Raw genomic sequence first — 23,186 nt, 5'->3', positions numbered from 1 at the left:
TATCAATTGATGAGCAGTGTATCAAGTACTCTATGCCAGTCCCTGTCCTCAAAGTGTCTTAAATTTTCTAGATACCTTAGAGCTCAGATCCCAAGGTTCAAGGCCAGCCCCCAGGCTAGGAGGCAAGTGTTTTGGAGCATTTCAGGTCCAGTAGTCTCTAGGATGGGACTCTGCTCTCTGAGTCATTCCCCATAGTCCCCCAGTCCTTCATCTCTGTACTAGATCAAGAGATAATGGCTGCAAAGGTCACAGACCAGCAGGGGTCTGAGGTTAGGGAGAGTTGTGACCAGCTCAAGGGTGACCCCCTAGGTCCCTACTTCTCTTTGATTCAGATTCCCACTGTTACCACCCCACTGGAAAAGAATGGATACAAACAGGATCACTCATTCTGTCTTCTGCCTGCTGTCCTAGTCAAGGCAGGAACCAGAGAGCCAGGGCTGTAAAAAGCAGTTGATCCCTAGGGAGGGTCAAGCCTTGAGCCCCCCAAAGCCTTGGAGAACACCCAGTGGAAGGCCTGCCTTCGCCTGATACCTACAAGGAAGAGAGAAGTTCAATCAAACACTTGTTAAGTGTCTACCATGGGCAAGCCCCTGGGGTTGCAAAGACAAAAACAAAAAACAGGTCTTATCCTCAAAGTGTTTACACTCTGGAGAAGAAGGTATGACATGGATACAGTTACGTAAAAACCAGGTCATTTGAGGAGGAAGCACTAACAGTTCTGGGAGCAGAAAAGCCTTCCCATAGAAAGTGGTGGACAAAATGAGCTTTGAGAATGAGGCAATGAGGGGCAGCTAGGTGGTGCAGTGGATAGAGCACCGGCCCTGGAGTCAGGAGGACTTGAGTTTAAATCTGGCCTCGGACACATAACAGTTAACTGGCTGTGTGACCCCGGGCAAGTCACTTAACCCCATTGCCTAGCCAAAAAAAAAAAAAAAAAGAGGAGAATGAGGCAATGAATTCCAGATCTGTCCAGGGTCTTGGATGCCGGAGATAGGTATGATGGGGGTAAGAGGATACGAAGTTAGAACCACTAATTCTTCTTTACAGCATTACTAATAAGAAAATGTGTTCAATAGGAATGTAGATGTAAAGCCTATGTCGGATTGCACGCCATCTTGGGGAGGGAGGTTAGGAGGGAGGGGGAGAAAATGCAAAACTCAAAAGCTTATAGAAATTATTGTTGAAAACTAAAAATAAATTAATTTAAAAAAAAAGAAGTCAGAACTAGTCAGGCTAGGATATAATGTGTGTAAGTAGAACTAACTTGAGATTGATCTGAAAAGACAGATGAGGGCGTGGGGGGGAGGGGCAGATTAAGGAAGGGCTCGTATTTTCCATCACCGTCTCCCTTGTATTACATTTATCTGCATGTCATGTGCTGCCTATTAGATTGTAAGCTCTTCAGGGCAGGGACACTGTCATTTGCATGTTTGTGACCCCAGGAGGAGCACAGAGCCTTGCAAATAGTGAATGGTTAACAAGTTTTGGTTGAAATAAATCAAAAGGAGGATAATATGAGAAGCTTGTGTGTGTGTGTGTGTGTGTGTGTGTGTGCGCGCGCGCACGCGTTCTCTCCTCACAAAGGTTGGATGTGTGTTTGGGAAAGCTACTTCCCTATACAGAAGGAGTTGAGGCTTCCCAAGTAAAAGGTCAGCTCTGGTTTGGGGTGGGCTGCAATTTGAGGGTTTCAGGCTGCTTGGGAACAAGGTAATTCTTTGAAGAGGGAGAGGAGCTCAGTCTGGGGGTGCTTGAGGCCTGGAGAGAAAATTCATACCTGGGTGGGTTGGGTGGGCTTCAGTTGGTTGAAGAGGCTTTGCCCAGGACCAGGGGATTTCTGCAGGTATGTTCCAGGTGGAAAAACAGAGGGGCCCCAGCTTAGGGCTGTCTGGTTGCCAAAAGCCAGGATAGCATTTTCTAGTGAGAAAGAAGATGGGCAGGATCTAAACCAGCTTCTTCCCCATCTGCCTTCTGTTCTGTCCCCCATCATCCCCAGTCTCTTTTGTCTCCTCTGCTTCTGTTCCATCCCCCAGCCCCCACCTCTAGGCTCCAAACACTTACGAAGACAAGGGTTCCCCACAAACAGCCCCAAGAAGGTCTCACATTCTTCAAGCCTGTTCCCACTGGAGCTGCAGCTACACCAAGGTGCCACAGCAGTGCTTACATTGTCCACATAGTTGGGTGTGATGGGGGTCCCTGCAAAGGGAAAAAAAAAGGCCCAAGACAGCTGCTTTTCCTTACACCTAAGACACCTCTTCCTCACACCCAGGATGACCCTGTAGGTGCCCCACTCTCTATATCCAGGATGCCTGAATAGATACTCTCCCCCTGCATCTTCAGTGGTCACCCATAAGCATCCTCAAACACATAAAAACTCTGTAGATGCCCAGTGTCCCCATCCTTTTAACCCCCAGGATGCTTATTCAGGGAGGACCCTCCCAGGCCACTCAATAGAATGCACTCATCCCCATGCTTAGGATGGACACCCACTTGTGTTCAGGACACCCATGTAAATTCCCCCTTTCCAATAACCATTTTGCTGTGTAGACATCCTCCCCTCCTCATATCCAGCAGGCCTCTGGAGATGGTGTTATGCACAGAGCCTAGGTAATCACATATCCTTTACCTAGCCTGCCCTCATAGATACTCAGTTCCCATATACAACAAGAAGGCTGTGGAGATGCAGTCAGAACTCCCAAACCTATGGAGTCAGCGGAAGCACTCTGCTCCCTAGCCATCCTCACCCCCAACAAGGCTCTCTAAGGGTATTCTACCCTCCCTTTATCCTGGAGGCTGCTGTAGATGCCACCTCCTTCTTGTACCCAGGTCACCCATGTAAATTAATCTCCCTCCCTAGATCCAGGATGCCTGTGTAGACACTGCCAGCTCATACCCAGAATGCCAGTGTAGGCCCATAGGCAGCTGAGGGAATCCTCGTGGATGCATCCACTGGGGGTGAGCAGGGATGGCTGGCAGGCTGCTTGGAACTCGGCCAAACGGGATCTGGTGGGGGCGGAGGACAGCGTTGGGCTCTGTGCTGGCCGCGCTCCGCGGACCTCACTGGGGCCGCGCCGTGTTCTCTCTGCCCTCGCCCGCCCCGGCTCACCTGCACACGTAGCCCCGGCGGCAGGCGTCCAGCGGCGCCAGGCAGTTGGGCTGGACAGCGGCGGCGGGGGCGGTGCGAGGCCCGGGGCTGGGGCCGGGGCCGTAGGAGCACGCAGGGACGATGGTCTGCCTGCGGCGCTCGGCGCATGCCGCGTCCCCGGGCCCGCAGGGGCAGAAGAGCAGCGCGTGGCTGAGCGCTGGCCGGACCCGGTCGAAGAAGCGGCGCAGGGCCCGGTGGCGGCGGGGGCGGGGGCAGCCGCGGGTCCCGGCCCTCAGGCATAGGGCCGCGTAGTCCGCGCGCAGCCGCTGGCACAGCCCGTTCACGTTGCAAGCCTTGGCCGCGTCCAGGCAGCGGTTGCCTCGCGGGGACAGGCTCTCGCCCTCGGACCCTGGGGGGAAAGGTGGGGACAGAGCGAGGCCAGCTTTATAATCCGCCCTCGCCCCTCTCCCGAAAAGCCGGCCCCGGGGCCTCTTGCTCCAGGGCAGCAGGCTTCGTCCTACTAGTGTGGGCCGGGAGTGGAGCTGGAGAGGAATAACATTTTCAAACGACTAACGTTTGGAACAGGGAAGAATACCCAGGATGGCTAAAATGTGGTGAACAACTCCGACAGCGGGTTGTCGCGGCTGCCAGTAAGGCAAATCACGCACAAGTCAGGTAACGAGCTCATGTGAAAGACACATTATTCCCCCAAAAGTGGATAGCCAAACATATATCCCAACTCTTAGATCAGGGTTTCTTAACTTGAGATTCATTAACCTGGTGTTTAAAAAAACATTTTAATTACAGTATTTCAATATGCTTGCTTTCCTTTGTAATCCTATGTATTTTATGCACTTAAAAGCATCATTCCAGAAAGGGGTCCCTAAGCTTCACCAGACTGATAAAGGGACCTGTGGCACCAAAAGAGGCTAAGAACTAGGCTAGAAAATCCAAAAGACAGATTCTTTTTAATGAATAATACAAAGAGAAAAATCCCCCAAGCAGACTGTCTTTCCCCAACCCTGGTTCTACCTGGCTCTCCCTGGCTCCATCACTGTGAAGAGATCGCAGAGCAGTGATGAGAGGAGGGAAGAAGCATTTTTATATATCACCTATCTGTGCTAAGCACTATGCTAAGCGTTTTACAAATATTATCCCATTGGATTCTCATAACAACCTTAAGAAGTAAGTGCTGTTATTATCCCCATTTTACTGAAGCAGATAAAGGTTAAAGGATTTGCACACTTTAAAGGTCACACATCCAGTAAGTGTCTGAGGCCAAATTGGAACTCAGGGTTCCCTCATGTAACTTTGACTGCCTGAAGTGCCCCAGGCCCCTGGCAAAAGACCAGGATAGGAGGAACAAGGGTGTTTGGCCTTCCAGGACAGAAGAGTTCCCTCATCAGTGGCCTGAGGAAAGCTTGGTGCTGCCTGGAACTTGGTAGCCCTGGAGAAAGTTGTTGGGGGGGGGGGGGGGATCTGTGAAGGGAGGCTGATTCCAAATGGAGGAGACTGGAGGTTTTTAGGTTCTCAGGCATGGTTAAGGGCTTTGGTGGGGTACATACCTGCTGTAATAGCTGCCAATCCAACGTAGTCAAGGCCTCTAATGAAAGGCTCATAGGGGGAGCTTTCTAGCATCATTTCTTGGATTCATGGTGGGAAGGAGGGAAGAGAGATAGAGAGATGAGGAAAGAGAGATTTCTGAACTTCTGAGGCTATAGTGTGTCTTGCCTCCCCCCACCCAATTCTGTCCTCCTGTTGCCATTATCCTTCACCTTTATCAGAGCTCTGATTCCCCGCACCCCACCCTGGAGTCTGGACACCTATGGACTTAGCAGGAGAACATTCAATCCCAATACATTCCTGAATGTGTTGAAAGGAAGGTGTATCAATCCAATAGGCTCTTCTCAGTCCTCATCCTTGACCTCACTGCAGCATGTGGCAATTATTGACAACTCTATTCCTAGATGCTCACTCCTTTCATTTCTGAGATGTGGGCAGAAGGTCTTATCTTTATTTTCTTCCTAAGGCAATGACTTCCTACATCCTTCTTTGTTTTCTTTACTGGTTCATCTTCTTCTTCCCACTTCCTAAATGTGGGTACCCCTCAAGGCTCATTCATCATCCCTCTTCTCTCTAGACCATCCATCTCTACTGGGATGTCTCACCTCAAAGTGTAATGTAAAGAATACTACCTTCAGAGTCACTAGCTCCCAGAATGGAAGAGTCCTCAAGCAGGCATGGACCTCAGCAGGCATCTAGTCTAATTATAACAACATCCCTTACAAGTGGTTACTCGTCTCTGCTTGGAGAGCTCAAGAGACAGGAAACTTACTACTTCCTAAGACAATACGTTGGATAGCTCTCATTTTCAAAATGTTTGTCTTTACATGGAGACAAAATCTCCCTTTCTGAAACTCCCAGTCTCCACTGGAGAGGCATAAAGTGCTGGACTGGGCATCAGGAAAGACCTGGGTTGCAATTCCACCACTAACACTTAGTAGCTGTTTGGCCATAGATAAGTCACTTAACTTTTCTGAGCCTCAGTGGCCTCATCTATAACATAGGGATGATGATACTTTTAGAACTTTATCAATCACAGGGCTGTTGGAAGGCTCAAATGATCAAACATAAAGTGTATTAAAAGCTATATGAAGGATAGTTATTATCATTGTTCCTGTTTCTGCCTTCCAGGGCAAAGCAAAACAATTCTAATCCCTCTTCCATGTGACAGCATTTCAAACTCTTGAAGACAGATCTCCAGGACAGATATAGTTTTCCATTCTGTTTCTCATGTGACCAAGATTGTAAGGTCTCCAACAGGCAGGTCCCAGATCTTCTCCCCTTCTGTTCCCCACCCCACTCCCAAAAGCAAGTTCCCTGAAGGCACGGCCGGGGGGGGGGGGTCTGCTCCTCCTCTGTCCCCCTGACTGTGAGCTCCCTGAGGGTAACCTTGGATCTGTTCCATCTCTAAATCTTCTACAAGGTAGCTAAGCATAGGGCTGGGCAGACAGAGAGAAATAAGAGAGGGAAGGAATTTGGTATGGAAGAAAATGAAGAGGGGAGGGGCTTAATGAGAACAGGTTTCCTGAAGGCAGTGCTCATGTGTTTGGCCAGAATGAATGGAGGAGAAAGGCGAGCAGGGGTAGGGAATGGCCTGAGAGGGAATGAGCCCATTTTAAGAGCAAGAAGTAGGCAACGTGTGGGATCAGGATAAATAGCTGCCACTCCAGGGAAGGAGTAGAGGAAAACGATGGTGGGGCCAGGGATCTCCAGAGGCAGAGGTCCCACTGACCCACACTGACCTTCCAGGTATAGAAGCAGGGGACTGGCCCACACTGACCTTGTGGGAGGGTATGACGCAGGCTCCAGTACACTCCCAGGCAGTCCTTCTCCCGTTTCATGCCCCGCCGACATTGGCAGCCATAGAGACTGCTGGACAGCAGAGCTTGGACTGTGCTCTGGCATTGACTTTGGGCACCAGGCCCCAGCTTGGCTGCACCATCTCCTGCCACACACTGGCGAAGGGTGCGAAGCCGGGCACTGCAGCCGGCATCCCGGGCACAATGCTCACTGGCTCTCAGGCAGTCCTGATCCCTCTCTGGGCTCAGAGAATCATACCCCAAAAAGGCCTCTGTGGAAGAGAGAAGAAAAAAGATGAGGAAAGCAAGAGTGGGAGAGACACACAACAGATAGACAGGGAGAGGGGAGTGGGAAGGAGAGAAGAGGAGAGGAGAGATTAGTTAGCACCAAAAAGGCAGACCCACTCAACCAGTCTCTTTCCCTTAGGCCTGACCAATTCTTCTACTGACACTACTATTCTCATTGAAAATGGTCTCTCAGGGCAGCGAGGTGGTGCAGTGGATACAGCACCAGCCCTGAAGTCAGGAGGACCTGAGTTCAAATCTGGCCTCAGACCAAATACTTGACACTTAGTAGCAGTGTGACCCTGGGTGAGTCACTTAACCCCAATTGCCTAAAGGAAAAAAAAAAAGAAAATGGTCTCTCCACAGGGTTTTCCCCCCCACACCTTCTTGCCCATGTCCTTAGTATCAAGGGGGGATAGAACCAATTCACAAGAACATTTCAGTTTAGGGGGAGAAGTAGGATCCTACTCTTGATGAGCCCCTAGTATGATGAAGAAACAGAAGGAAAGATGGCTGGACCAGCTGGACAGGCCATGTTTGGGGTGTGCATAAGTGATGGGGGGAGGGGAAATAACAATGAGCATTTCCAGGAAAAATCTGGGGGTAGAGTCAGGAAGGAGATGACCAGGGCAGTGACATCTCCCTCCCCATCCACCCACCAACCCACCAACGTATGCCTAGAAGATGTGAGCTACAGAAACCAGCATTTGTTCTCAGATGGACCATCTATACTGATCCAAGTGTCTCCATAATATAAGCATTGTCCAAGATGCAGAAAATGAGGGCCATATTGTACTCTATACAGAGTTTGGCCAGATCATATATGGAGCATTGTGTCCATTAAAGGAAGGACATTAAAAGCTGTGGCCTACCCAGAGCAAAGCCGTCAGGATGGGTGAAAGACTGGAGAGCAACCCATGCAAAGAACTGATAGAGACCAGGTATAGTATTGAATATAGGGCAATGAAGCCCCCTGCACTGTCTACGTGACCTTGTACAAGTCACTCGACCTCTCATTGCTCTCACGCAACTCCTTGAGACTCCAGGTTGCAGAAAAGATGTTGGTTTGCATTGATTAAGGAAGTTCCTTCCCAGGAGCTCACTCTGAAATCAGAGATCAGGTTTTTTTAAAAGGCAGGAATTGAAGGAACATGGGGTTTTAGCTGGGAGAAAAGATGATTCAGGGAGGGCATTTGAAGGGCTGTCTTGTGGAAGAAGCAAATTCAAAGATGGTGTCAGGAAAAGGCTTCTTTCTCTTGGAGCCATCCTGAAAAGGGATGGCCTCTTTTCAGGGGTGGAGGGAGGGTGAGCCCCTCCCTTATCCCTGGAGACCTTCGAGCCAAAGCTGCTTGGCCACTTGCCCAGAACATGGGAGGGAGGCTCTTATCTCATTAGGGATTGGATGAGGTGACCTCTGAGGTCCCTTCTGCTCTGAGAGTCTCTGACACTAGGTCTTACTCCCATGTTGCTGAGAGGGAGTAGGGGGTGGGCCAGGATCGCTTTCCATACTTTTCTCTGCTCTGGGACCTTCATGGAAAATAATGCAGTCTTTGCTCATGGGTCTTTCTCCACCCAGAATAATCCCCCCACCCACTCAGTCAAAATAAAACCTCTCCTTCAAACTCCCCTTCAGATGCCACCTGGAGGAGGTGGCACCCTGGCCAATAGCTCCCTTTCTTTCTGATTCATTGTGTTACAGTTACCTGTCTCTGTAATACTAGACTGGGAACTCCCTGAAGTCAGGTCCTGGAACCTGTTGATGTCTCTGCCTCCTCCTCAGCATTAAACCCAGGGTTGTGCACACAGTAGGTACTCAAGAAATGTTTGAATGAATGAATGGAGTATAAGGTGAAGCAGATGTTTCTAGCATAGCAGTAAAGATAGGAAGGAGGAGTATTCTTCTTTGAGAGATCCAGGCTATCATATCTTTTCTGAAGGTCCTATGAAACTGAGGGAGAGATAGCCAGACTGGAGAGGAGAAAGATAGAGACACAAAAGGACAGAGAGAGACACAGAAAGAGACAGAGAGCTAGACAGCGACAGACAGACAGAAAGCAAGGGAGGGAGGACATATCAGAGCCATAGAAAGAGAGAGAGAGAGAGAGAGAAACTTATTTCAGATTACTCTCCATTCACCCACTCTGGGTCACCTGGTCGGTTTGCTCTTCCCTGAATTCAGCATTCATTTGCCACCTCTGTGCCTTTGCCTTTGACAGCACATTAAGGGTATGATGTAGCCAATCATACCCTTGGCTGTGACTTGACCTTTAAGAGAAGAGCTGGAGAGCAGAAGACCTGCACGTGGGAAAGACCAACGCTGAGATGAGCAGAGAGAAACTAACAGGGCAGACACAGAGACTAGCTTCCTAGAGGGAAGCCTGTACCTCCGCATGGCCAGAAAGGCCCTCCAGGAAACCATGTGTATCAGAGGATCCCATGGCTCCTAGGATTCCTGGAGGCAGGAGCACAGTAGTGAAGAGCTCTGGGACTAATTGTAAGTTGCCGGCATGAGAGACAGAGCCAGAGAGGCACGTCTGCATGAGGACACACGTTCCTGGAGCAAGCATTACGGGCGTGGGGAAGGGATTCTTGGACAACACTGAGTTCCTGGACCAAGGAGGATGTAAGCTAAGATGCAGCAATGGACAGAACCATAATTTAATGGGGCTAGTGCATATTTTATCCTTCACTGGGAGCTGAGAGTTGGGTGGACTATATAGATCCAGGGAAAAGGAGATGGTTCTGTTTCCCACTTAGTACTAGCAACTGAATGAGCTTTCCTTGTACAAGAACCCCAATGGGAGGGTAATAAGTTAGAGGGATGTATAGGTCCCTAGGAGATGTGGGATTCACTCGAAAGGGAAAGAGGGTTGCCTTGGCTGTTCATGGGCTTGAGTACAAGTCCTCTGCATTTTTTTGATCAGGTTAAATAAAGCCTGTGCTGTAGTCAATATCAACTCAATAGTTGATTTCAGTTCCATACTTAATGTTATGTGAGCCTGAGTGCTTTCATAGAAGCCGAGGGCTCTTCTGCTAATATGAGCTAAACACTGATGTTTCTAGGGAAAACCCCACCCAGAAGCAAAAGCCACAGAGTGTTTGTGAATGATACCCCCAAGATTAAGTAAATCAGTCTATGTAAACCCAGAGCTTCAGTTCTAGGTCATGGGATACAACTAGATGGATGTAACTGAGGTCCTTTCCAACTCTGACATTCTATGAACAGACAGAGGCAGGAAGGAGAGGGGAGAGAGACTGAGGCAGAGGAGGAAAGTTAAAGAAACAAACCTAAGGTGAGACCAGTGAGAGAAGGAAAGTGAGACCGAGTTAAACGAGAGAGACAGACAGACAGACGTAGGAGGAGAGAAATGGAGATAGAGAAGTTCCGCTCTGCTAGAGGAAGTGAAGGAGGAAGGGAAACTGTGGTGGTGTGTCCGGAATGGGCATCCATAGCCAAATAACATATTTGCCAGGATGCTCCTGAGGACTTCTTTTGGTCACTGTTCATCAACCCTTTCCCAATGGGGAGAGAATGGAGAGCAGACTATTAATGCCAACAGAAACGTTGACCTACAAGGTGGGGGAGGGAGCAGGCTTCCAATCCTGAGGAGCAAGAAAGAGTTGGCAGGAATGAAGAGAAGCTTCTAGGTCTGTGTGACCCTGGGCAAGTCACTTAACCCCAATTGCCTAAAAAAAAAAAAAAAAGAAAAAAAGAGAGAGAAGCTTCTAGGACTGGGAAGGAGTTAGCCCTTAAGGGCATAGAGACCCTAAAGATGATATTCCCCCTTTCCAGTCTTCCTTCTTATCAAGCCCAGCTTCTCTGCCCCCCCCCCCCACACTGTTAAAGGGCAGGAGCTGTGTCTGTCTCCCTTTTCAAATCTGGGGAAATAGAGGCAGATGCTAGATGTAAGTCTGTGGAGAACACTTATCCTCCCTTCTATCTCCCACTCTCCTACCCCTGAAGAAGCTCAGTTTGGATAGTCAATCTGCCTGGATCTCCTGGGGGCCCAGGAAGGGGTGTGTGTGTGTGTGTGTGTGTGTGTGTGTTTGTGTGTGTGTATGAGAGGGAGACAGAGACAGAGAGAGTGCACATGTATGGGGTGGAGGGCACTACTGGGCAGAAATAGAGGCATTTAAGCAACGAGTCAAGCTAAGAAATCCTGTAGTGATGAAAAATATAGACTGGACTTGGAATGAGGAGGCTTAGGTTCAGGTCCCAGCTTTGCCACATATCACTGTGACTTTGGACAAAGTCACTTCACTTAGCTGAGTCTCAGTTTCCTCATCTGTAAAATGAGGGGACTGCACTAGATGCCTCTCTAAGGTCTTTCTTAGCTCTAAATCCTTTGACGCCATGAGGCAGTCAGGGCACCATCCTCAAAGAGGATTCTGCTATAGATCTCATGAAGGAAACCCCAAAACCTTATTTGGTGTCTCTGAAAGGGAGAGTAAAAACTAGCATCCTTCTCCCCAGCTCCCACCCCCCAAAAAAGAGGTTCCTAATTACCCATTCTGACTGACAGTTTAAAATTGTGTCTAACTTTATTCCCTCCTGCCACAGTATCGGTTGTGACCTATGTCTCTGGCCTCAGAGAAAGTAAAGGACAACAGGTTCCATACTCCCAATCTTGTGACCCAGTAGATTTGAAGGAGGGATTCCAGGCTCAGACAGTACCCCCCCCCCCCCGAGGCCAGCCTGAACATCTGGATCTCCTGTCTCCTGCCTCTCTCCCAGGAAAGGGTCCCCTGAGAAGAGTACCCGACATTCAGGCTTCTCCCTCCCCAATTGAAGTATGACTGGGCTTGTAGGTATTTGTGTTTGGGGTAGGGTTGAGAGCACTGAGGAGAATCTCTGTTCCCAGAATGCACTTCTCCCTTCCCTGCATCCCACTGCAGAGAAACCTACCACACGGACAGTATTTCAGCCATCTGCTCTGACAGACAGACAGATGCTGATGACTGAAGGCCTGGGACAAAGCAGGGAGGGAAGGACGAAGGACTAAGAGACCTAATGAAAAAATTACTGTCACCCTCACCACATCCAGGGTGAAGCCTCTACATGGTCCATCAAACTCTTCCCACCTAAACTGGGACAAGGTAAGTAGACCCCGGATGGAGTAGGAAGAGAAAACCACTGGATGAAGGCTGGATTGGAAGCTACAACAGGATGGATGAGGGGTAGACTCCTTAAGAAACTTACTGATGAGGGTGTGTAAGATGCCCAGGAGTTTAGGGGGCCCTGTGAAAAGTGGAGAGGGGGACCTCAGGAGTGCTGGCCAGAAGAGGGGCTGCCTGGTCTGAAGGCAAGGAGAGGGATAGGAAAGGTCCTTTTCCCCAAGAAAACATCCCTGTTCTACTGTCACTGTCATGGAATCATCAAATCTTAGTGCTAGAAGAGTCACTAGAGATCACCTAGTCTAACCCCCAAATTTCACAGATGACAACACCTGGGTCCAGAGAGACTGTGACTTGTCCCAGGTCACAGAACTAATATATCAAAGATCAAGGACTTAAACCCAATTTTCTGACTACAAATAAGATTAAAATATTTGTGATCCTAGAATCACAGAATGCCAGAGTTAGACGCAACCTCAGTAATCAGCTAGCCCATTACCTCTCCTGCCTAACTTCCACTTCACTGATGAGGAAGTTGAAGGAAATTAAATGACATGCAGTGGAAAGCTGTTAGACAATGTGAGAGGCAGCTAGGAAAAAGAGAAAGGAGTCCAAACTTGGAGTTTCTTGTGACCAATATCATACTTAAATGAATCTTTTGACCTTAGCAAATAATGTTACCTCTCAGTGCTTCAGTTTTCTTATCTGTAAAACGGAGATAATGGCTGCAACCACTTATCTCTCAAGGTTGTTATGAAGTAGTTGCATGGGACATTGCACATAATAGAAGATAAGGGCTGAACCAATGATTTCATTGGAATGGGGGATTTTGGATAAGGAGATGCCTTCCAGTGGAAGTCAGCAACTTGTCTTAGGGTCTATAAGTCTAGTGCCCCTGGAAGGTTAAGTGACTTGGGTCACACCATCATGCAGACAAGGTCACACAGCCATACAGAGCCATGCAGACAGGCATGTGAGAAACAGGACTCAGACACAGTTCTTGCATAATGGATTTGGAAGCCATCAAGCCCAGCTCCCTCATTTTACAGATAATGAAACTGAGACAGGAGGCTAAATGTCTTGCCCAGGGTCACACAGTCAGTATGTATCAGAGGCAGGAATTTGAACCCAGGTCCTCCAGCTCTAAGACTATCTATTCACTATTGTGATCTTAACTTTCTTCACATAAGAGGCAGTTAATAAATGACTGCTGAATTAAATTGAGGAAAGCGTTTTATAAATGGAAAGCTCCTTGAATATGGGGGTTTGAGCTTTAGCTCTTCTCCAGGTCCCTATGATTTACTAGTGACCTCAAGAGCAAATACAATCCCTTCCCTAAGTCTTAGTTTATCCATCTGTAAAATGGGAGAATTGGTATCATCCAGAGGCTATTAACCTTTTTGTCATAGATCCTTTGGCAGTCTACTACAGCCTACAGACCTCTTCTCAGAATTATGCTTTTTAAAAAATAAAAACTCTGAATTGAAGAAAATGCTTCATTTCAGTTAAAAGATTAGTGAAAATAAAGATGTCATTTTTTTCCATCCAAATTTACAAACTCTCTTTAATCTATGGTTTGTAGACCCTGAGTTAAAACCTGTTCTAGGTGATCTCCAAGATCTCATCTAGTTACAAGACTCTAATGTGGAAATTGTCTTTATGTCAATGGTGCCTGGGGCCCAGGAGGGAGATGAACTGTCAGCCCAGGCCCTTTAGATCAAACAAGATAATATCTGTAAAGTACCTGGTGTATAGGGGCTTCATTAAAGCATTTCCTTAATACATCCCTTTCCCTGAGGCTTGCTCTAGGAAAGGAACAAGGCAGGAGCCCCTCCAGCTTAATCAAAGCTGGACTTCAGCTACCTTGGCACAAGACTCCTAAGGCTCAGACTTTCCCAAACTTTGCCATATTTTATTTTTCGTGGTTGGAATTTCCCCTCATTTATCTGGTGAAGCTCTTTCTGAAACAAAGCTAGCTAGGGGGTGGGAAGGAGATGGCCACACCTGAGTCCCCCTAGAACTGGTGGCCACAAAAGGGGTTGGCATAGCACCATGCCACTTAGCATTTTTATCACGGGCCTGGCACAAGGGTGAAGGCATTACCAAGGATGAAGGCACAAGATGATGCATGTATCACATTTGTACATCTCACAAAACTAGACTCAGAGCTAAGGTGTTGGATAACAGTTACTGTCCAAAAAGATGTCCTCAGGCCACAAGGCTGTGGCAGAAAAGGAGGCTTAATAGAGGTAAATATAACATCCTTCTAACTTGGATTCAATAAGCCAGTTTCACATGTTCAGTATGGGTAAGCCATGGTTAGGCAGTTTGGGTGAGAAAGATCTGAGGGTTTTAGTGGACTGCAAGCTCAATGTGACTCAACAGTGTGACATTTCAGCCAAAAAAGTGAAGGCAACCTTTATCTGCATTCATTAATAGGGGTAGAGTGTCCATAAGAGCCAGCCATGAAGCCAGGTGGCCCTCAGTTCAAGTCCCAAGTCTCTGACACATACTGGTTGTATGACCCTGGGCAAGTCACATAACTTCTCAGGGCTCCAAACAACTTTCTTAAGATTCCAAGTTACAGAGAAGGTACCTATCTATATTGGTGAAGGAAGTTCCCCACCAGGGAGTTTTCTATGCTAGTGATACCATTGGTCCAGTCCCTATCCATATCCTAGTGTCCAGAACAAGGGGAGAGGATAGTTTTGCAGACTCTGCCCTGGTCAGACCACGTCTAGAGCCTTGTGTTCAGTTCTGGTACCATGTGATCACCATCAAGCCTGTCACAGCAAAGTGGGATTAGCCATTCTTTGTGGCCCCACCTGGCAGAACCAAGAACAAAGGAGGAAATTCCAGGGAAGATGATCTTGCTTCATAGAGAACTTTAACCCAATCAGAGCTATTCTGCACCAGAATGGGCTGCTTTATGAACACCAAGCTCCATCTCCCTGGAAGTCATGGGCTTCAGAGCTGGAAGAGAGCTTAAAGGTCATCTAATTCAAGCCCTTCATTTTACAGGTGAGGAAACTGAGACTTGAAACAAATGACTTGACCAAGTTTACGTATGAAATCAGGCAGATTGAGGATTGGAACCCGGGTCTGATTCTCAGGATCAGGCACTTTCCACTCTACCACCCAGACTCTCCCTGTCCAAGCAGACTGTGGACACTTGTCTCTTAGGGACATTATAGAAGAGACTCCTGGACTAAATTTCTGAAGTCCCTTCTGGCTTTTATGGACTCAGTTTACCCATTATTCATTTGCCCTGTTGTGTCTGGGAGTCTGTGACTGTCCTCCAGACCTGACGATAATGACTTGTATCTCCTCCCCCAGATGGTCTCTTCAGTGACCAGGGTTCTGAACAGGAAAAGGAGAAGAAGCTGAGTTGGGGGAAGGAAGGGAAGAGAGCACAGAACAGGTTGGAAAAGTGCGTGGGAGTAGGTTCACCCTCACTTGGTTGGTCTCAGTTTCCCCATCTATAAAATAGCATCAATAATTCCTGCCTGATCTTTCTGTAAGAGATGGGATTAGACTCAGTGAGAATCACTCAGGTTCAAAATCCATTTAGAACAAAAGTTCCTAAGAGCAGGGATTGTTTCTTTATATTTGAATCCCAAGTGCCTAGCATTGTACTAGGCACATAACAAGAGCTTAATAAATGGCTGCCCATTGCTTGATGTTTGATTGAGTCAATTGTTACACTTGGATCTCTTTCACCCAACTCCACTTAGCAGCCAAGACTTTTAGATTCTATCTCAGCAACGCTTTCGTCCCTCCCTGCCTCTCTGCTCCTATCACCACCACCTCAGTTCAGTCTCATTCCTTCTTGCCTGGGCTATTGTATTAAGAGTATAACAGTCTCGTCTCCATTCTACCCTCTCTCCCACCTGTCTTTCATGTAGTTGCCCAAATCTCCACAAACCACAGTTCTGACCACATCATTTCCCTCACTCAAACGCTCTCAATAGTCCCTCCCATTCCTTACCAAATAAAGCATAAAATTCTAACCCTGGCAATCAAGGTCCTGAGCAATCTCACTACAACCCACCATCTAACCTTATCTCCTACTCTTCCCATTTCAGCCATACCAGAGGACGAGCTGTTCCCTCTTTTACCTCTATGTACTCACTCCTATTGTATTTCCTGTCTGCCATGTGCTCCCTCATCTCCACCTTCTCTTCTTACAAAGCTCAATCCAAGTGCTGCCTCCTCCATGAAGCCGACCAAGATGTACCTCCTCCTCTCAGCTAGTCACTTCTTTCCTCAGATTTTCCTGGATAGCTTACTCTGGATCCCTCACATGAATTTGCTCCTTTTTTTGTCCTCGTCTTTGCACCTGGAGTATTTGCCTCTGCTAGACTCTAAAGTCCTTGAGGGAAGGAAGGGGCTACCATCATTGTTCATCCCTACTTCTTCAAGGTCTAACATGGGTATTTGCAAGTCATAAAATCAACAGGCATTTATTAAGCACCTACTGTGTGCCTCTGTGCTAAGCACTGGTGATACAAAGACAGTCTCTGCCCTCAAGGAGCTTACATTCTGATGGAGGAGCTCACATTCTAATAATGGACAGACCCCTAGTAAAGGTATACTGAGCAGGTGTATACATGTATATACTTATGATACATATATTTTATAAACTTGAAGTGCTTTCCGTCCATTACCTCCATTTGATCTTCACTACAACCTCATGAGATTAGATAGTGCAGGTATTCACCACTTCTTTACAGATGAGGAAACTGAGGCTGAGATCGAATGACTTGACCAAGGTCACACAGCTAATACAGAGCAGAGTCAGGATTTGAACTACAGGTCTTCTGCCTCCAAATCCTTCTTTTACACTACACTGCACTGAAGGAAGGGGAGAATGTCTGTCTATAGGAAACAGTGAGGTATTATCAATGTGCACATGTAGCAGTAAGGGGGTGAAGATTGTTAGGTCACATAAGCAGGACTGTTTCTTCCCTTCAACATTTGATGTCTGCTTCTGCGGGGATAGAGAGTTTACACCCTACCAGACTTAGAAACTCAATAAGCATGATGGAATCAGAGGACCTGGTTCAAATCCCAGTTTTACCATCTATTTCCCATGTGACCTTGGATTTGCTTCTCTATACCTCAGTTTCCTTATCTGTAAAATGGGGAGGGGGTAGCTCAGATGATCTCATATCTCTTTCAGCCATAGATCTGTGATTCAAGCACACATACCCATTAAACTTTTCAGGATGACCTCTGCCCCACCCCATCCATTATATTTTTTCTTGGGAAAGAAGAACTCGGTCTGCTTGACCCCAGGGGGTGGAATGAGGATTGATGGATGGAAGGTGCAAAAAAAAAAAAAATTTAGGCTTTCTTTTTTTGGTGAGGCAATTGGGGTTAAGTGACTTGTCCAGGGTCACACAGCTAGTGAGTGTTATGTGTCTGAGGCTGGATTTGAACTCAGGTCCTTCTGATTCCAGTTACCCCAGAATTTAGGCTTCTTAAAGATTAGACTTGGTCCTAAAATAGAAGGAGCTGCCTTATATGAGAATGAGTTCTTCATCCCTGGAGCTCTCCAAGCTGGATGACCAGTTTAGTTTACTCAAACATTTATTAGATGCTTACTATATATAAAGCTACTTAAAGATTGAGTATTGTGCAGAAAGTATTTCTATTTGATTGAGGTTTGGGCTAGAACAAGGGTGGGGAACTGGAAGCCTTCAGCCACGTGTGGCCCACTAGAATCTGTTCTGTGAAGTTTGGATTCAGTCAAAGGGCTGAACTTGAGGACCTAGAGGGCTACCTGTGACCTTGAGGCTGCAGGTTCCCCACCCCCGGTGCTAGAAGCACAGTGTGGGGGAAGGAGCATTAGATTTGGAATCCTGATTACCTGGGTTGGTAATTACTCCGCTAATCACTTCCTGAGTGACAGGAAGGGCAAGTCATTTAACTTTCTGGGCCTCAGAGGCCTCATCTAGAAAATCCTCACCTCTATATCCTATGAGACTTTGAGCTCCCTTGCATTTCTGAGAATCTATGATTCTTCCCCACCCTTCTTCTCTCCCCTCATCCTCCTAGGAAGATACCGTACAGACAGAAAGAGGATACATAGACTTCAGCAGAGGCAGGTAGACGCAGAGACACAGACTCTAACCAACCCTAAAATAGTAACCCCCTTCTCAGGCTACTAGAAACCTGTCCCTGAGTGGGGGAGCATCATAGCAGTAGAAGAGATATGGAGGCAATCACTAAGGTCCTTTGAGCAGGGGGTGGGCAAAGTAACCCACCTGTCCTCTGCCTGCCTTCTGATCTTTCCAGTGTCTGAAAAGCACCTGCTGCCCTGCCGCAAGCCCAGCAAACTGGGACTGAGAGACACTGGCAGGCAGAAAGAGAAGATAGATGAAAGTGGCATGGAGAGGCAGGATAGAGAGGAAAGTAGTTTGAGAGTGGGAGGGGGAAGGAGGAAGGAACATGCATTTATTAAGCGACCACTATATCCCAAATGGGCCCAAGAGTCAGGAAGACTCATTTTTCTGAGTTCAAATCTGACTGAAGACACTTTCAGCCGGGTGACCCTGGGCAAGTCACCTAAACCTGTTTGCCTCAGTTTCCTCATCTGTAAAATGAGCTGGAGAAGGAAATGGCCAACCACTCCAGTATCTTTGCCAAGAAAATCCCAAATGGAGTCACGAAGAGTCGGACTCGATTGAAAATGACTGAACAACAATGTTCAGGCACTGTGCTAAGTGCTTTACAAATAGGATCAATAATAGCAAAGACTGGAAACAGAGATGCCAAAGACGCTGATGTGTCTCGAGGCAGGTGACCTGAGTTCAAATCCTGACTATACCACTAACTCTCGGTATGACCTTGAGCAAATTCTTTCCTGAATAAAAGCCTCTGTTTCATCAGCTGTGAAAAGGAGCGGTCGGGCTGGCGGGCGTCTAATGTCCCTTTCAGCCCTGTCAAAAGACAGAGATTCACAAACAATTCGGAGACTGAAACAGAGACGTGGAAAGAGGCAGGAAGAAAGGGGCGGGAGAAGAGACGAAGGGAGCCAGAGAGTGAAAGCTCAAGCAGAAGGACAGATGGATTGCTGGACGGCAGGGGCGAGGGGAGGGGGAGCCGGACTCAGCCCCGGATGGACTTGGGGACGCACGGACTCACCGAGCAGCAGCAGCGCGGACAGGAGGCGCCACAGCTGCGCTGCCATGCTGGCTAGATCCCGCCGGCGGCTCGGAGCCCCTCAGTCGGAGCCCGGACTGGCCGGGCCTCAGCCCGGCTGCGTGCTTCGCGGCTCCTCACGATCTGACCCGGGCTCTGCCCGCCCGTGCGCCCCCAGTCCCGCGCCTTCCTCTTGCTCCGGGAGTCCGGGTCCTGGCGCTGGTCCCCTTCTGGCGCTTCTGTCTGGCCTTGCTTCCCACTCCGCCCCGGGACGCGCCCTCCAAGAGCACCACGCCACGCTCTGTGCGCCCAGAGCCCGCGTCCCTCTCTGGGATCTCATCCAGCACCCAGCTCAATGCGCCCAGCCCCAAATGCGCTCCTGTCCCGTCTGTCACCCAACCACAGCTGGAGCAGTCTTAAAGGGGCCGCGAAGACTCCCCCACCCTTCAACCCAACCTCCGTGAGAACTCCTTGCAGATCCAGGTCCCCGCCACGCCCCCGTCCCCGCCCCTGCCCCTTAGCTCTTCAGCTTGCAGGGACTTCCAGGTGTGTGAATTGGTGGGGAGGATTGAGAAGACCCTAGAGGAGCGAGCCCCCCTCACAGAGGGACCGGGGCGCTGGGGCTGGCGCAGCTCCCTCTCCTTCCCACTCACCTGAGGCCCAGTCCCTCTGACTCTCTCCTCTGCCCCGATCTGGGGTCGCTCATACCCCTTGGCTTTGGCCTTACATCCTCAGAGTTCCCATCACTCAACCGTAGAGACAGTGGGCATTGAAGAGGCAAGATGTGTGTATGGGGGTGGGATATAGAGGTGGAGGGGAATGGCCAGCTGCTATGCTGGGGATGGGGAAGCTGCCAGGTACCACCCCCCATTCCCGACAGGACTCCAGCACCTGGTAGATAGAGCACTAACTCCAAATAGTTGGGCTGGTGGTGGTTTGTCTGGGGAGAGAGAGAGAGGCCAGCATCCCAGAGTGGACACCGGGAGGCTGCTGCCGGGGAAGTGCCAGCTCCCCCTCTCACACATAGCTTCATCCTTTCAGCTTAAAGTTCGGGTTCATAGAACTAGAAGGGCTATTTGTGATAGTTTAGTCCAACTAAATGCTTACAAATGAAGAACTGAGGCCCAGAGAATGGAAGGGACTTGCCCAAAGTCACACAGAGCTGGAGAACTGGAGTTTGAACTTGGGCCTATGGCTGAAGATCTGGTGCCCTTTCCTCCCTTGTATTTAATACTCCAAGGAAGAGGGAATCTCTAATCCTAGTTTGAAAGAATAGTTCAGGAAGCTAGAGCTTTACTGCTCTATGAAGGAAAGGTACGGGAGGGATGTGGCCAAGGTCTGTGCTGAAGGGCTTCCCAGCAGGTGTCCGAGGCCAGGCTGGAGGTGAAGGGTAGGATGAGGATGGAAGAAAGAGACCAGGCTCTTGGCGTCTCAAACTTGATACTAACTTGGTTGGTGCTGAATCTGTGCTTGATGCCCTAGACACATTGCTTTTGGGACTTGGGGCCTGTCGGTTTGGTTACCTTCAGTTTCTGAGGGACAGAGCATTATGAAAAACATCAGCCTTGCCTGGCTTCTTTCAAGGGAAAAAGGGGTTCCTTTCCCTGCCTGGGCCAGATGAGGATGATGGTTGCCAGAAACGGTACCATCTCAAGGAGATGATCATGCTGGGGTAATTAGAGCTTCTTAACAAGTATACTACTATTACTACTACTACCACTACCACTACCACTACCACTACCACTACCACTACTTTTGCTGTTGTTTAGTCATTTTTCAGTCATGTCTGACTCCCTGTGATACTGGAGTGCTTGGCATTTCCTTTGTCATCTCATTTGACAAATGAGGAGACTGAGGCAAACAGGGGTAAGTGACTTGCCCATGATCACACAGTTAGTAAGTTGTCTGAGGTCACATTTGAACTCAGGTTTTCCTGGCTCCAGGCCTAGTGCTCTCTCCATTGCGCCACCTAGCTGCCACTATTGCTGCTGCTGCTGCTGCTACTCCTACTCCTCCTCCTCCTCCTCCTCCTCCTCCTCCTCCTCCTACTATTATCTCATCCAACCCCCTCATTATACAGATAGAGAAATGTAGCCCCAAAGAGGGGCAAGGACTTGGTTACAAAGTAAGTCAGGGCAAGACTTGTGCCCAAGCCTCCTGACTTCAGAGAGACCAAAGGAGTAGAGGAGGCTGAGAGAGAGCCTAACCTGGGCCAGAGGAGCATTGCGGGGGCAGAGAAGGAAAGGCAAACTCCCTTACTTGGGGATCTGGAATGGAAATGTTTTAAGCTTTAAAGAGCTTTGCCTAGGGTGAGGGGTAGGCCCCCATACCTGAGCCATATCTAACTGGTCTCAGTGTCCTTGTGAGGGAGCAAGAACAGATGGGGCTGATCCACCAACATGTGGATGAACCAGCTGTTTGGGAATTTTCCATTGTCACTGGCCTCTCTGTCTCCGGCTGAGCAGGTGTGTTTGTGTGGGGTGGGGGAGGAAAGCAGAGAGACGGGTGTCTGGTGGCTGAGGGCTATTTAAATTAAGACATTGGACTTAGAACTCAGGAAATATGGATCATTTGGATGAGAAGAGGCTGTGGGCAGTGTTTTCAGCTATTAGCTGAAATTAGCAGCTATTTCACTAGGGAGACCAGGGCTTGGAAGCAGGAAGAGAAAGCATGAAGAGAAGGGAGGAAGGGATTGTGACTACAAAGGAGAAAGACACTCACAGCATCACCTGTCCCTGAAAGAAATGGGAAAGAGAGAGAGAGAGACAGGCAGAGAGAGACAGAGAGACAGAGAGTCAGAGAAAGACAGAGACAGACAGAGACAGAGACAGAGAGAGGGGGTAAGAGAGAGACAGAGACAGAGAAAAACAGAGACATAGGGACAGAGAAAGACAGACAGACAGAGATAGAGACACAGAGAGACAGAGACAGAGAGACAGATGGAGAGAGAAAGAAAGAGACAGAGACAGAAAGACAGAGACAGAGACAGAGAGGGAGGGAGGGAGGGAGAGAGAGAAAGGAGGGAGGGAGGGAGAGAGAAAGGGAGAGGGGAAGAGAGAGAGAAATGGACATAGAAAAAGACACTGAAAGATAAAGATAAGGGAAGACAGAGAGAAAGGCAGGCAGGCAAAGATGCAAGGTGCAAGGTAGTGACTCAGAGGTACCATATCACACCTATCAGATTGGCCAACATGACAAAACAGGAAAATGATAAATGATGGAGAAGATGTGGGAAAATTGGAACACTAATGCATTGTTGGTAGAGTTGTGAACTGATCCAGCCATTCTGGAGAGCAATTTGGAACTATGCCCAAAAGGCTATAAAAATGTACATACCCTTTGACCCAGCAATAGCACTTCTAGGGCTGTATCCCAAAGAGATCATACAAAAGGGAAAAAGAACCCACATGTACAAAAATATTTATAACAGCTCTTTTTCTGGTGGTCAAGAATTGGAAATTGAGGGGATGTCCATCAGTTGGGGAATGGCTGAACAAATTGTGGTATATGAATGTAATGGAATCCTATTGTGCTAGAAGAAATGATGAGCAGGCTGACTTCAGAAAAACCTGGAAAGACCTGTATGGACTGATGATGAGTGAAGTGAGCAGAACCAGGACAACATTGTACACAGTAACAGCCACACTGTGCAATGACCAACTTTGATAGACTTAGCTCTTCTCAGCAATGCAAGGATCTAAGACATCTCCAAAAGACTCATGATGGAAAATGGTATCCACATCCAGAGAAAGAACTATGGATTCTGAATGCAGATGGAAGCATACTATTTGTTCTCTCTCTCTCTCTCTCTCTCTCTCTCTCTCTCTCTCGTTTGGTTTCTTCGTTCTCATGGTTCATCCCATTGGTTCTAATTCTTCTTTATAACATGACTAATATGAGAATATTTTTAATATGAATGTATATATAGGGCCTATATCGGACTGTGTGCCATCTTGGGGAGGGGGGGAAGAGAGGGAGAGGGAGAAAATTTAAAACTCAAAATCTTAAGGAAGTGAATGTTGAAAACTAAAAATAAATAAATCAATTTTTTAAAAAAGTGACTCAGACAAAGAGAAACATTCAGAGATAGAGAAATATCCTCTGTAGGAGGAGTAGAGAGAAGGCGGATGATAAATAGACTATGCAATGATCCCAGGGAAAGGGCAAAGGAATAAGAATGTTTTAAAATAATATTT

The 23,186-nt window shown here is 48.1% G+C and overlaps 1 protein-coding gene across 1 annotated transcript; it reads right to left on the bottom strand.

Annotated features, from left to right (window-relative positions):
• Positions 1–411: 411 nt before the first annotated feature.
• Positions 412–9,296, bottom strand: LOC114023568 (GDNF family receptor alpha-4-like). Its single transcript, XM_027836266.1, is given in 9 exon segments — positions 412–531; positions 1,775–1,914; positions 2,059–2,193; positions 2,891–3,000; positions 3,104–3,491; positions 4,648–4,725; positions 6,420–6,716; positions 7,740–7,833; positions 9,114–9,296. Coding segments are annotated over 9 exon segments (1,545 nt in total).
• Positions 9,297–23,186: the final 13,890 nt, after the last annotated feature.

The sequence above is a fragment of the Vombatus ursinus genome, unplaced genomic scaffold (assembly GCF_900497805.2).
Source record: "Vombatus ursinus unplaced genomic scaffold, bare-nosed wombat genome assembly UNPS02014818.1, whole genome shotgun sequence".
NCBI lineage: Eukaryota > Metazoa > Chordata > Mammalia > Diprotodontia > Vombatidae > Vombatus > Vombatus ursinus.
This window is presented reverse-complemented; position numbering and strand designations above follow the sequence as displayed.